At 47.1% G+C, this 15,003-nt stretch overlaps 1 protein-coding gene across 1 annotated transcript; it reads left to right on the top strand.

Annotated features, from left to right (window-relative positions):
* The first annotated feature begins 11,150 nt into the window (after positions 1–11,150).
* Positions 11,151–13,463, top strand: LOC134933674 (E3 ubiquitin/ISG15 ligase TRIM25-like). The gene has a single exon (XM_063929049.1). It carries the CDS (start codon positions 11,154–11,156, stop codon positions 12,747–12,749), a length of 1,596 nt encoding a protein of 531 aa, XP_063785119.1. The 5' UTR covers positions 11,151–11,153; the 3' UTR covers positions 12,750–13,463.
* Positions 13,464–15,003: the final 1,540 nt, after the last annotated feature.

Here is a 15,003-nt window from a genome sequence, read left to right as displayed (position 1 = left end):
TCCCAAATACCAGAGTCACTTTGGACTAAAGATGGACAGGACACTGGATTGATGGCAAACGTAGCTCCGGTAGTTGTGCAAGTAAAAGATGGTAGGATAGCTCCTAAAATCCCACAATACCCTCTGAAGCCAGAGGTGGAGTTAGGAGTGTATCCCGCAATAGAGCACTTGCTACAACAGGGCATTCTGGTAAGAACATCCAGCACAGCCAATAGTCCCATCTTCCCTGTGAAAAAGAGTGGGGGGAGGGGTTACAGGCTAGTGCAGGATCTAAGGGGGATTAACAAAATAGTTGAGAGTCAGTTCCCCGTAGTGCCAAATCCAGCTGTCATCCTTATGCAAATCCCTCCCACTGCGAAATTTTTCACTGTTATTGACCTCTGCTCCGCTTTCTTTTCGGTACCTCTGCACCCTGACAGCCAATATTTGTTCGCATTACATACAGAGGAGTCCAATACACATGGACTCGATTACCACAAGGTTTCATAGATAGTCCAAGTATATTTTCCCAGGCTTTGCATGATTGTTTACAGTCTTTCCAACCAGAGAGTGGATCAGTATTGATACAGTATGTGGATGATTTACTGCTGTGTTCAGATTCATTGAAAGCATCCCTGAAGGATACGAAACAGCTCCTGTTTCATCTTTCAGACACAGGACACAAGGTTTCCAAAGACAAGTTGCAATTATGCCAAACTAAAGTAACATATTTGGGACACTGTCTAACACAAGGACTGAGACACCTGACCGCTGATAGAATTCAAGCAATTAGAGACATGACTCTGCCACAAACACAGCAACAGATCAGAACGTTTTTAGGAATGTGTGGGTATTGCCGTAACTGGATCCCAGGATTTTCCATTCTAGCGTTACCTTTGCAGGAGATGGTCTCCTCAAACAAACCGGATCGGATTTCGCATACAGACGAGTCCGAGATGGCATTTGAGAGACTTAAACAGTGCCTAACGCAGGCACCAGCATTAGGTATGCCAGACTATGGGAAACCCTTTGAGCTGTACGGAACAGAAAGTGCTGGTTGCGCGGCAGGCGTCCTAACCCAGAAGCATGGTGATGCCAGCAGGCCGGTAGCATACTATAGCGCTCAGCTAGACACGGTAGCGCGATCCCTCCCCACATGTTTGCGAAGCGTTGCTGCGATTGCATTGCTAGTGACGAAAAGCGAAGATGTCGTGCTAGGTCACAACCTCACAATTCATACGCCACATGCGGTGTCAGCTTTGTTAAATTCTGCCCAAACCAGGCACGTCTCATCAGCACGGTTTACAAGATGGGAATTGGCACTAATGGCCCCTGTAAACATCACCATAAGGAGATGCACTGCATTAAATCCTGCAACATATCTCCCAGGTGTGCCTGGACAGGCACAAAGGGTGGAGGATGAGAGTGGTGGGGAGGGAGGATTTAATACAAAGGAAGACACACATGATTGTATGGAATATTTGACCCAAAATTTCACGGCGAGGCCTGACATCAGTGACAACCCACTGGAAGATGTAGAACTTACTTTTTACACGGACGGTAGTTGTCACAGACAGTCGGAATCGGGAGACTTGTGTACTGGATACGCAGTCGTAGATGACCAAGGCACCATAGAAGCAGAACCGCTAGGCCCACCTCACTCAGCCCAGGTTGCTGAACTGGTCGCCCTAACCAGAGCATGTGAATTGGCTAAGGGTAAGTCAGCCAATATCTACACCGATTCTAGATACGCCTTCGGGGTAGTCCATGATTTCGGAGCCCTATGGCGCCTCAGAAATGTCATGACAGCAGCTGGTACACCGGTAGCGCATGCAGCTCACATTAAAAGGCTTCTAACAGCGATACAGGAACCCGACAGAGTGGCTGTTATCAAGTGTAAAGCACACACATATAGCCAGGACCCAGTATCACTTGGTAACAGCCGAGCAGACGAAGCTGCTAAGTTAGCAGCTGGTACCCCCAGACAGACAGACACCACACAACTGATGGTATTTAATACCATCAACACACAGAAGCTGAGTGAAATGCAAAATTTGTGTTCCACACAGGAAAAGGCAGTCTGGAAGGCAAAGGGATATGGCCAGGAGTCCTCAGGACTCTGGACGGATGGACAAGGTAAACCAGTGGCCCCCAGAGCATACCTTCCATGTTTGGCTGAGGCAGCTCACGGGCTGACTCATCTGGGCAAGGAGGGAATGTGCAAGTTGGTAAGAGCATATTGGTGCGACCCAGGATTTTCATCTCATGCGAGTAAGAGAGCAATGTCATGCCTTACCTGTTTGAGAAAGAATATCGGAAAGGCAATACCAACAGAACCATCTCATATCCCACCTGCAGGCGGCCCTTTCCAGGTAATACAGATTGACTTCATTCAATTACCCCCTTGTCGAAATTTAAAATATGTACTTGTTTGTATAGATGTTTTCTCAAATTGGGTCGAAGCATTTCCTGCGGCCACAAATACCGCTATGTTTACTGCTAAGAAAATTGTGCAGGAATTTGTATGTAGATATGGTATCCCTAGAATAATCGAAAGTGATAGGGGTACCCATTTTACAGGTGATGTCTTTCAAGGAATGTGTAAGTTGATGGGAATTGATAGCAAGCTGCACACTCCATACCGTCCACAGGCGAGTGCGAAGGTGGAAAGAGTGAACAGCACTATTAAAAATAAACTGAGCAAAGTTATGGCAGAGACAGGATTGACATGGCCAGAAGCTTTACCCATTGTACTGTACAGCATCAGAACCACTCCCAGGTCCCCTCTTAATCTGTCCCCCTTTGAAATCTTGTTTGGTCGACAACCGCATGTTATGATTAACCCTCAGGATGATTTGAAGTGTAACAATGAAGTGACTGTAAAATACTTGATTAACATGAGTAAACAGTTAAGGAATCAAAATGATAATTTGAAGTTGGTGATTCCTGATTTACCAGATAGTAATTGTCATGACATTGAACCTGGGGATTATGTAATGATACGGAATTTTCTACGCTCAGGTTGCCTTATTGACAGATGGGAAGGACCATACCAAGTCTTATTGACTAGCACTACAACATTGAAGGTTGCCGAGAGAGAGACTTGGGTTCATTCATCCCACTGTAAGAAGGTTGCTGATCCAGAGAGGTCCCGTGATAAGGAACAGACGGTAGAGGAAGTTGTATCACTGGAGTGTCTGTTCCAGGAGGACTGAGGCGGCACCTGAGCATTGAAAATCACAAGATCAAAAGCAGTTGTCGATTCCCTGTTCCCTTTTATTGTTTTCTCCACTTCCCATCCCCTCTCCTTCAAATTATTTTTTTCCCCTTCTCATTCTTCTCCGTTTCCTCCTATAAGATGGACTTGCCCCAAGAGACTGTGATCCGGATTTTCCTGTTGACCATGATGTTGACCAGAGCAGTCTGTTCCGGCGAGAGTACCATGGAGGTCGAGAGAGGTTCTGGAATGGGTTCTGATGATAAAGATGGAGGCGTAGTTTTCCAAGAACAACTTAACCAACAAGTAAAGGCGAGTATCAGAAAACGATCCGATAGCATTGACAATAGAAGGAATTGTGAAGGATTGTTAGCTGAAGAAAACTGTATCTGTAGGCTCTGTAACAATGAAGTTGAGGATGGGTGCATCAAGAAATGCCAATCCAGTTTTAATATCCACATGGACCGGCATCCATTGAGTGACTATCACTCCTTAGTGGGTAGTGTGTTAAATCAAACAGATTGTTGGGTATGCTCTCAAGTACCTCAAGGTCATAGCAAATCAGGGCTAGTACCATTTCCTTTAACGGTAGGGGAGGTACTTGAGCTAAAGGGTGGGAGACCGGTGGACAGGAGGTTCAATATCTCCAGTCCTCCTAGTTTGAAGCTCCACCAATATCATGTGGATAGATCCCTAATATGTTTTAACATTACCAATCCCCGAAAGCCGGGAAATTGGGAAGTGTCATGGAGTAACCAAACCATGACCTTTTCATATAGGGCAGATAGAATGCCTACAGATACAGAGCTTATACGCCACATAGCCAGTAGAGGAAAATCTTTCCGATATAGGTATACCCTAGGAAGTAGGATTACGAGAGTTGGAGAGGTATCACCAGGATACTGTGCACATATCGTACAAACTGATACGTGTACTAGGCAGATGGGAGAATTAGGGCTAGGAGATTTCACATGGAAGATGTGTAACATGGTTATGTCCTACTCCGTCCCCTATGTTCTCCCCGATGATGCATATTTCATATGCGGGAGGAAGGCGTATAAGTGGCTTGTCCCAAACTCTGAAGGATTGTGTTATATTGGAAAAGTACTGCCTGAGGTAATGACTGTATCACATGCCAGAATGAAAGATATACACCGTGGTGCCCAAGCTCCTAATACTCATACTCATTACGAGCACGTAGTTAAAAGGCAACTGAGAGAAAGGACAGAGCATCCGGCCTCTGATCTGATCCATGAATCCACCGGGATTCAGGTCCTGCTTGCGTTAGATTTCACTCGCACCGCTCGAGGAGTGATGAACTATAGATACATATCTGCGCTTGCAAATTTGTTAGATAATATCACTGAAATGTATGATGACACGTTTAGGTATACTGGAAGAGAACTTCAAGCTTATAAAACAGAACTGGTACAGCATAGAATGGTTCTCAATTACCTCACAGCAGTGACAGGCGGATATTGTGTCACACTGGCAACGCAGTACGGCGTGAAATGTTGCACATATAGTACGAATAGCACCGAGGACCCGGTCGAGGTCATAGACCAAAAGATGGACGATATTCTCCAACTAAAGTGGGAATTTCGCAGGAGACACAATCTCACTCTTGCTGCTGTAGGTAATGAGCTGACTGGTTGAGTGTCATGGTTGAACCCGCGAAATTGGTTCTCTGGTTTAGGAGAATGGGCTCAAGGAGTCATAATGGATGTTGGGAAGTTTCTTCTATGTATCTTAGGTGTTGTCATATCAATTGGCTTGATATTTAGATGCGGTCAGGCTTTAATGAAGTGCAAACATAGTACCAGGGTAATGAGTCTGAGGAGTGAGGAAACTGTAATTCCAATGGATTTGATTTATGACCCAACGGTAGAAACAATGATGTGATGAAAATGCGATTATACGGTCCGTTTCTTTCACCTGTTTTTCCGTTTTCTCCAAGGTAAAAAGACCCACTTGGACGAGGAATTTGATGAGCCTGTATACAGACAACTGATGGATTAAAGAAGAAGTTTTGACAACCTTATACACAGATATTTGATGAACTATGCCATAGACCCCCAGTTTCCCTAGAAATTTTAAAATTACGCTAGCCCAACACTTTTGTAAGTCTATGGACATTGACAAAGCTTTTTGCCCACACCTTTTGGGCAAAAGCACAAAGAAGACTGCATTCAACAGACACCGAACAAGACTTCAACCGACAAACGTTCATTAACCTGACATAGAATACCACTGCATTTACCATAAGTGTTCTTTATCTTCATTTCTACAACCCTCAGGTAATGACACACATAGTCGATAGGGAATACAGGCACAGATATCAGCAATCACATATTCCCCCATTCATGTATCATCAACTAAAATGTGCTCCCCCATTTTGTTACAACCACAGCCGAAAAGAGCTCGGTAGAGTTTGACAGCCCATCCACAGACCCTTGATACGGGATAAGAAGGAATTCAAATGTATACTTCGCAATACCTCGAAGCTTGATTTACAACACGTACGGCACGATAATACATGACTCCCCCAAACATGGATTCATACACACATGCTTCTGCTATCTCACTAGGTCATACCCTTTTCACACCTTCTTCTCTCCTCCCTTACCCAACCATGGAAATGTATTAACACCTGACATATATTTTTCTCTTTTTGAAATGTTTTAGGAAGTGGCAGTTATTGTTGACTGCCAAAGGGTGGACTGTCAAAGTCAGAAAAATATCACTATGCACACTGCCATATTTGCACCTCATACATGTCCGCGCTGCGCATGCGTGCGCTCTCCCGTGCGTGCGCATACCCGCTGTTACGTGCACCCGCAGGTGCACGGTATGCGTATTTACGGTAGAGTTTATGTGTTCGTAGCGTGCGACTCAATCATTACATATTTTCACTATATAATGTATTTTGTAGATCATGGTCCCTTTGATAGAATCTGAAAGTTTAGTTAAGGTAGCATGTTCCTGGACAAAGAGATCCCTCTTTGTTTGATACGAAGGGTCCGACAGGGGTCATACAGTGGTGTTTAGTATCCATCGGAAGAGTATTTAATTAGCAATATTCCGGTGTTGGTTTGAAGCGGATTAATCGCTCGTGCGAATAGTTATGGACATAAGAAGTTATGTCCATTTACTATTATTTGCACTTACTTGCAACCTAGTTTCCCACCCACCTGAGCAGTTGGAAGTAGCCACAGCCCACCTGTATGAATCAACCTATGACCTTTTGTTATAATGCGAAGACGAATTCCTGTGTCCAATGAACAATGAGATTGTAGGGACCATTGAATTGTATTGTGTGTGGGGCATAAATAGACAAGCCGATGATATCCAGCTCACTCTCTTCAACGGTTCTCATCACTGATAATCGGGAGCTGGATATTCAGAGGTGCATGCGATCATTCCCTTTGTGCGTAAGTTTTCTCCGCAATCATATTGTCTTTGTTGTTATTGTGAGCCATATCTCTCTCTCTCTCTCTCTCTCTTCTCCTTTTTCTCTCATTTTCCCTTAAACGTAATTGTATTGTATTTCCTGTGTAGTTATCTGGTTAGTTAGTCTATGTTATATTGTAGTGTATGACTTGTATTGTATTATTCTTTTTGCAAGTATAACATTCATATAAGGCGTTAGACCCTAAGACCGGTATCTGTGTATTTCTTATATCGCTAAGTATTCTCAGAGCGTCGGTGACGCCCAAACAGCTTTTAAGTTAATAAGGTTACACTGTGTTGCATTTACACCCTATCACTACACAAAGGTTTACTGCATATTACATTGTGTATGGTTTAGATACAAAGGTTTAACAGTGTGAGCGTCTGCGCCGCTGGTGATCTCCTCGTGGTCCCAAGCGTCCGCTACGCTAATAGCGAACCATTACGTTAGTCGGCAGCCAATAGCGTGCCTGCCTGTGATCTCTTGGCCGTGAGCGAACGTAACGCTTGAGCGTCTCGACTACGGCTAAGCGATTGTTACGCAACGTGCGTACCCTTACGGTACTCCATACGTCAATAGCGTACAGTGTTCTTAGACCTCTTAAAGGGTTTTAAATAAGATAAATATTTAGCTTTATCAAGTGCTATCACATGATTTTCCGCCCAGCGAAGAATCCTTGCAACTTCTGTCATTGCCCTCCTGCTTCTTGTGCCGCCCTGTCTATTTACGTGGGCGACTGCCGTGATGTTGTCCGACTGGATTAGCACCGGCTGACCTTGAAGCAGAGGTCTTGCTAGGCTTAGAGCATTGTAGATGGCCCTTAGCTCCAGGATATTTATGTGAAGTGATGTCTCCAGGCTTGACCACAAACCCTGGAAATTTCTTCCCTGTGTGACTGCCCCCCAGCCTCTCAGGCTGGCATCCGTGGTCACCAAGACCCAGTCCTGAATGCCGAATCTGCGGCCCTCTAGAAGATGAGCACTCTGCAACCACCACAGGAGAGACACCCTTGTCCTTGGTGACAAGATTATCCGTTGATGCATCTGAAGATGCGACCCGGACCATTTGTCTAGCAGATCCCACTGGAAGGTTCTTGCGTGGAATCTGCCGAATGGGATTGCTTCGTAAGAAGCCACCATCTTTCCCAGGACCCTTGTGCATTGATGCACTGAGACTTGGCCTGGCTTTAGGAGATTTCTGACTAGTTCGGATAACTCCCTGGCTTTCTCCTCCGGGAGAAACACCTTTTTCTGGACTGTGTCCAGGATCATCCCTAGGAATAGAAGTCGTGTTGTCGGGATCAGCTGCGATTTTGGAATATTGAGAATCCAACCGTGCTGGCGCAGCACTATCTGAGATAGTGCTACTCCGTCTTCCAACTGTTCCCGGGATCTTGCCCTTATCAGGAGATCGTCCAAGTAAGGGATAACTAAAACTCCCTTCCTTCGAAGGAGTATCATCATTTCGGCCATTACCTTGGTAAAGACCCGGGGTGCCGTGGACAATCCAAATGGCAGAGTCTGAAACTGATAGTGACAGTTCTGTACCACAAACCTGAGGTACCCTTGGTGAGAAGGGTAAATTGGGACATGTAGGTAAGCATCCTTGATGTCCAGAGACACCATATAGTCCCCTTCTTCCAGGTTTGCAATCACTGCTCTGAGTGACTCCATCTTGAATTTGAACCTTTGTATGTAAGTGTTCAAGGATTTTAGGTTTAAAATTGGTCTCACCGAGCCGTCCGGCTTCGGAACCACAAATAGTGTGGAATAGTACCCCTTTCCCTGTTGTAGGAGGGGTACCTTGATTATCACCTGCTGGGAATACAGCTTGTGAATGGCTTCCAATACTGCCTCCCTGTCTGAGGGAGACGTCGGTAAAGCAGACTTTAGAAAACGGCGAGGGGGAGACGTCTCGAATTCCAATTTGTACCCCTGAGATACCACCTGAAGGATCCAGGGGTCCACTTGCGAGTGAGCCCACTGCGCACTGAACTTCATGAGATGGGCCCCCACCGTGCCTGAGTCCGCTTGTAAAGCCCCAGCGTCATGCTGAGGACTTTGCGGAGGCGGGAGAGGGCTTTTGTTCCTGGGAACTGGCTGTTTGTTGCAGCCTTTTTCCTCTCCCTCTGCCACGGGGCAGAAATGAGGCGCCTTTTACCCGCTTGCCCTTATGGGGCCGAAAGGACTGCGCCTGATAATATGGCGTCTTCTTAGGTTGAGAAGCTACCTGGGGTAAAAATGTGGATTTTCTAGCAGTTGCCGTGGCTACCAGGTCTGATAGACCTACCCCAATTAACTCCTCCCCCTTATAAGGCAATACTTCCATGTGCCTTTTAGAATCCGCATCACCTGACCACTGCCGCGTCCATAAACCTCTTCTTGCAGAAATGGACAGCGCGCTAACTCTTGATGCCAGTCGGCAAATATCCCTCTGTGCATCACGCATATATAGAAATGCATCCTTCAAATGCTCTAAAGTCAGTAATATACTGTCCCTATCTAGGGTATCAATATTTTCAGTCAGAGAATCCGACCACGCCAGGCCCGCACTGCACATCCAGGCTGAGGCGATTGCTGGTCGCAGTATAACCCCCGTGTGAGAGTATATACATTTTAGGATATTCTCCTGCTTTCTATCGGCAGGTTCCTTTAGGGCGGCCGTATCAGGAGAGGGTAGTGCTACCTGTTTAGACAAGCGTGTGAGCGCTTTATCCACCCTAGGGGGTGTTTCCCAACGTGCCCTATCCTCTGGCGGGAAAGGGTACGATGCCAATAACCTTTTAGGAATTATCAGTTTTTTGTTTTTTTATCGGGGGAAACCCACGCCTCATCACACACTTCATTTAATTCCTCGGATACAGGAAAAACTACAGGCAGTTTTTTCTCACCAAACATAATACCCTTTTTAGTGGTATTATCAGATATATGCAATACATTTTTTATTGCTTCAATCATGTAACGTGTGGCCCTAGTGGAAGTCACGTTTGTCTCCTCATCATCGACACTGGAGTCAGAATCCGTGTCTGTGTCTGCCATTTGAGGTAACGGGCGTTTTAAAGCCCCTGATGGCGTTTGAGACCCCTGGACAGGCACAAGCTGAGTAGCCGGCTGTCTCATGTCGTCAACTGTCTGTCGTAAGGAGCTGACACTGTCATGCAATTCCTTCCACAAGCTCATCCACTCAGGTGTCGACTCCCTAGGGGGTGACAACTGTATAATAGGCAATTGCTCCGCCTCCATCTCATTTTCCTCCTCAAACATGTCGACACAATCGTACCGACACACCGCACACACACAGGGAATGCTCTGATAGAGGACAGGACCCCACTAGCCCTTTGGGGAGACAGAGGGAGAGTATGCCAGCACACACCAGAGCGCTATATATATACAGGAATACCACTATAAAATGTGCTTTTCCCTTTATAGCTGCTGTTAGTATAAAACTGCGCCAAATTAGTGCCCCCCCTCTCTTTTTTACCCTTTTCTGTAGTGCAGGACGTCCTTCCAGCGGAGCTGTGATGGAAAATGGCGCCCGTGTGCTGAGGAGATAGGCTCCGCCCCCTTCTCGGCGGCCTTTTCTCCCGCTTTTTAGGTGAGTTCTGGCAGGGGTTAAAATACACCCATATAGCCCTGCGCTACCTTGTTGAAGACTGATGTCTTCTGCCGCCGATTTTTCCGGACCTTTTCTTGCTTCTGGCTCTGTAAGGGGGCCGGCGGCGCGGCTCCGGGACCGAGCTCCGAGGCTGGGCCTGTGTTCGGTCCCTCTGGAGCTAATGGTGTCCAGTAGCCTAAGAAGCCCAATCCACTCTGCACGCAGGTGAGTTCACTTCTTCTCCCCTTAGTCCCTCGATGCAGTGAGCCTGTTGCCAGCAGGTCTCACTGAAAATAAAAAACCTAAAACTAAACTTTTCACTAAGAAGCTCAGGAGAGCCCCTAGTGTCCACCCTTCTCGGCCGGGCACAAAAATCTAACTGAGGCTTGGAGGAGGGTCATAGGGGGAGGAGCCAGTGCACACCAGGTAGTCCTAAAGCTTTTACTTTTGTGCCCAGTCTCCTGCGGAGCCGCTATACCCCATGGTCCTTACGGAGTTCCCAGCATCCACTAGGACGTCAGAGAAATGTATATACCTCATGTAACTTTGATAGGGAAGGTGGGGCCCCTCTCAGCTCTGGGCCCCATAGCAGCTGCACTGCCTGCACCTATGGTAGCTACGCCCTTGATGCAGACTTAATCTAGCACACTGCTCATTTGACCGCTGGGTGAAATGTGCGCCCTCGCTCAGCTCACATCACGTCGTGCTGATCGGGGGGGAGAGATGTGTGCAGAGCAGTCTGTTCTAGAACGCTGAGCACACATCTCCCCCGTGTGTACGGCCCTTTAGTGTAACTGAGCCTGTAGCTATAATCTGAGTGAAGCTCAGCCTCGCCCTGTGTGCAGAATGTGACCTCACTGGTATCTGAGTGTCAGAAATTCTCACTTTCATTTCTCTTTCCTGCTTCCAGTGATGGCGTCTGCTGATCTGAGACAGGAGCTGGACTGTTCCATCTGCCTGAGCATTTACACAGATCCTGTAACCCTGAGATGTGGCCACAACTTCTGCCGGGTCTGTATTGATCGTGTGTTGGATACACAGGAGGAGGCTGGAGCGTATACTTGTCCTGAATGCAGAGCAGAGTGTCAGGAGCGTCCTGCACTGCAGAGGAACATAACGCTGTGTAACATAGTGGGGAGGTTCCTGTCTACTCGGCCAGATCAGGAGGAGACTGGGATCTTCTGCACTTACTGTGTGGACTCTCCTGTACCTGCTGCTAAATCCTGTCTGCTGTGTGAGGCTTCTCTGTGTGATAATCACCTGAGAGTACACAGCAAGTCATCAGAGCACGTCTTATGTGATCCCACCACTGCCCTGGGGAACAGGAAATGCTCCGTCCATAAGAAGATCCTGGAGTATTACTGCACTGAGGACGCTGCCTGTATCTGTGTGTACTGTTCAGCTGGGGAACATCGGGGACACCATGTGGAGATGCTGGATGAGGCCTCTGAGAAGAAGAAAGAGAAGCTGAGAAATGTTCTGCAGAAACTAACCATAAAGAGAGAGGAGACTGAGAAAAGAGTCCAGAGTCTGCAGGAGCGCAGGAGAGAAGAACAGGGAAAAGCAGTGGGTGTAACAGAGACAGTCACTGCCCTGTTTAGAGACATCAGGAGACAGCTGGCAGACCTGGAGAAGAGAGTCCTCAGTGAGATCTCCAGGCAGGAACAGCGCGTTTCACTCTCAGTCTCTGACCTGATCCAGCAGCTGGAAATAAAGAAGGACGAGCTGTCCGGGAAGATGCGTCACATTGAGGAGCTGTGTAACATGTCTGATCCAGTGACTGTCTTACAGGAACCAGACACAGGGGACTTGTGTGATACTGAGGACACAGAGAGACATGATACCCAGGTCCGTGGTGCAGGAGATCTGGATGTGGGTCTCATCTCAGAGACATTACACACATTATCTGATATAATAACAGGTATAAATACAGGGATCTATGTGCAGGAGGCTACAGACATATTACTGGATGTAACCACAGCTGGTAATAATATACAGATATCAGGTGACAGGAAAACTGCATCCTGGTCACCAAGTCAGAATCACCCAGTAACACCAGAGAGATTTCAGTGTGATCAGGTAATAAGCACCAGGAGATTCTCCTCAGGGCGACATTACTGGGAGGTGGATGTCAGTAAGTCAGAGTGGTGGAGGGTGGGGATGTGTTATCCCAGTATAGACAGGAGAGGACGTCAGTCACTCATTGGATATAATAACAAGTCCTGGTGTCTGTGTAGAGATAATAATCAGTACTCAGTGACACATGACAGTAGAGAGATCCAGTTACCTGACAGTATCCCCTGTGACAGAGTGAGGGTATATCTGGATTATGAGGCAGGACAGCTGTCCTTTTATTCTCTGTGTGACCCCATCAGACACTTACACACCTACACTGCCGCCCTCACTGAGCCCCTCCATGCTGCATTATGGGTAGGAAACAGTTTATTTGAACCAAGAGGTTCTATAACTATATGTGGGGGAGTCAGGAGCTGGAAGACATTACCATAGGAAATCCTCCCAGAGACTGGTGACATCACATGGAGAGGAATATGATTGGTGGAGCACTCAGCCAATAGAATGTAGCAGTAGGTGGAGCTACAGCTGAGCTCCTCCCAGTATATGACCACATGACCAGTGTGTCTGGAGCTGTTCCCTTATTGGTGTGTTGCTGTCATTATAACTATATAAATACACATCTCTGCCTCTGACACCTGTGATTGGCTGGAATATCTGTCAGTGTGCTGATGTCAGTATAGTGTGATGGTGACATTATGAGTGACATCACTGTGACTACATCCCCGGCCCATCACCACACAGCTGACCATAGGGAGGACAGCCCAGCACTATTTTATCTATGTAATATTTGCTGAATTCCTTAATATAAAACATTTGGCCTCGGAGTCCTGTGAATAAAATGCTGATACTCTAGGGCGCTGCGATTCAGTAACACTGAGACCATTGGTGCCCCCTATTACTGTAGTCAGAGCTACACTCGCTCGCACTGGGTGTTATGTGTGTAGGGGGAGAATGGGGCGGGGACTGTGTAAAGCTCCGCCTACTGGGAACTGTGACAAAAGCCGATGTTTCTTACATAACACATGATTGGCTGGATAGCTCCTAACTGCATGATGCCTCATTGCTTATCTGTATTATCTTATGCAGGAATCACAATGTATAATGACTGTTTATGTGCTCACCATTATACAAGTATAGTATAAATTATACAGCGCTCTCTCTTTACATCGCGCCCTTTATACTGCCGCCATCACTTACAGCCATGTACGCTGTCACCATAAGAGCCTTAAATCATACTAATGACATTATACATGTAATAAACAACGTTATAACGTCACAGTCAGAGACTTTGGGAGACATCGATCATAACTTTGTAATCAACGTCTCTTCGAAATATTTCTGTTCTACTGATGTAATGGGGAGTGGGGGGAATCAGCCAGGCAGGCTTGTGTGATTGGTTTCCACAGCTAAGCCTGTACATATAGGAGATATGTGCTCCTTCCATTACATCCCCTGTATTATACACGTCTCAGGATGTCACACCCGGTACTAATTACTCTGCAGTCACACACCTTACACATGGAGCTATTTGCTCCATCATAGGAAGCCTGGTAATACTAATTATATGACAGTAAGTGCAGGGCCGGCTCCAGGCCTACTAGCACCCTGAGCGAGAAGATTTAAGAGCCCCCCCCCCCCCCACACACACACACACACTCATGCGCGCTCGCTCCTGGAAAAGTGGGTGTGGCCTCATGGAAAAGTGGGCGTGGCTTCATAAGTTCATATAATCAAACTATAAATAAATATATTTTCACACACCCTCTATGCACACAGTTAGCAGCCTTACACATAACAGCCACAGTAGTGTTCCTTACACACAATGTCTCCAGTATAGTGTCAGGTACACACAATGTCTCCAGTATAGTGTCAGGTACACACAATGTCTCCAGTATAGTGTCAGGTACACACAATGTCTCCAGTATAGTGTCAGGTACACACAATGTCTCCAGTATAGTGTCAGGTACACACAATGTCTCCAGTATAGTGCCAGTTACACATGACATGCCCCCCAGCAGAGCCAGCTACACATGACATGCCCCCCAGCAGTGCCAGCTACACATGACATGCCCCCCAGCAATGACAGCTACACATGACATGCCTCGCAGCAGTGCCAGCTACACATGACATACTCCCCAGCAGAGCCAGCTACACATAACATGCCCCCCAGCAGTGCCAGCTACACATGACATGCCCCCAGCAGAGCCAGCTACACATGACATGCCCCCCAGCAGTGCCAGCTACACATGACATGCCCCCCAGCAGTGCCAGCTACACATGACATGCCCCCCAGCAATGACAGCTACACATGACATGCCTCGCAGCAGTGCCAGCTACACATGACATGCTCCCCAGCAGAGCCAGCTACACATAACATGCCCCCCAGCAGTGCCAGCTACACATGACATGCCCCCCAGCAGAGCCAGCTACACATGACATGCCCCCCAGCAGTGCCAGCTACACATGACATGCCCCCCAGCAGTGCCAGCTACACATGACATGCCCCCAGCAGTGCCAGCTACACATGACATGCCCCCCAGCAGTGCCAGCTACACATGATGACATGCCCCCCAGCACTCCCCAAATAGCACATGACGCAAAGAAAAAAAGAGGCGCAATGAGATAGCTGTGTGACTAAGATAAGCGACCCTAGTGGCCGACACAAACACCTGGCCCATCTAGGAGT

The sequence above is a fragment of the Pseudophryne corroboree genome, chromosome 6, assembly GCF_028390025.1.
Source record: "Pseudophryne corroboree isolate aPseCor3 chromosome 6, aPseCor3.hap2, whole genome shotgun sequence".
Taxonomy (NCBI): domain Eukaryota; kingdom Metazoa; phylum Chordata; class Amphibia; order Anura; family Myobatrachidae; genus Pseudophryne; species Pseudophryne corroboree.
This window is presented reverse-complemented; position numbering and strand designations above follow the sequence as displayed.

Bases quoted from the DNA above. Each gene is read 5' to 3' on its own strand.
- LOC134933674 (XM_063929049.1), top strand. From the start codon at position 11,154: ATGGCGTCTGCTGATCTGAGACAGGAGCTGGACTGTTCCATCTGCCTG.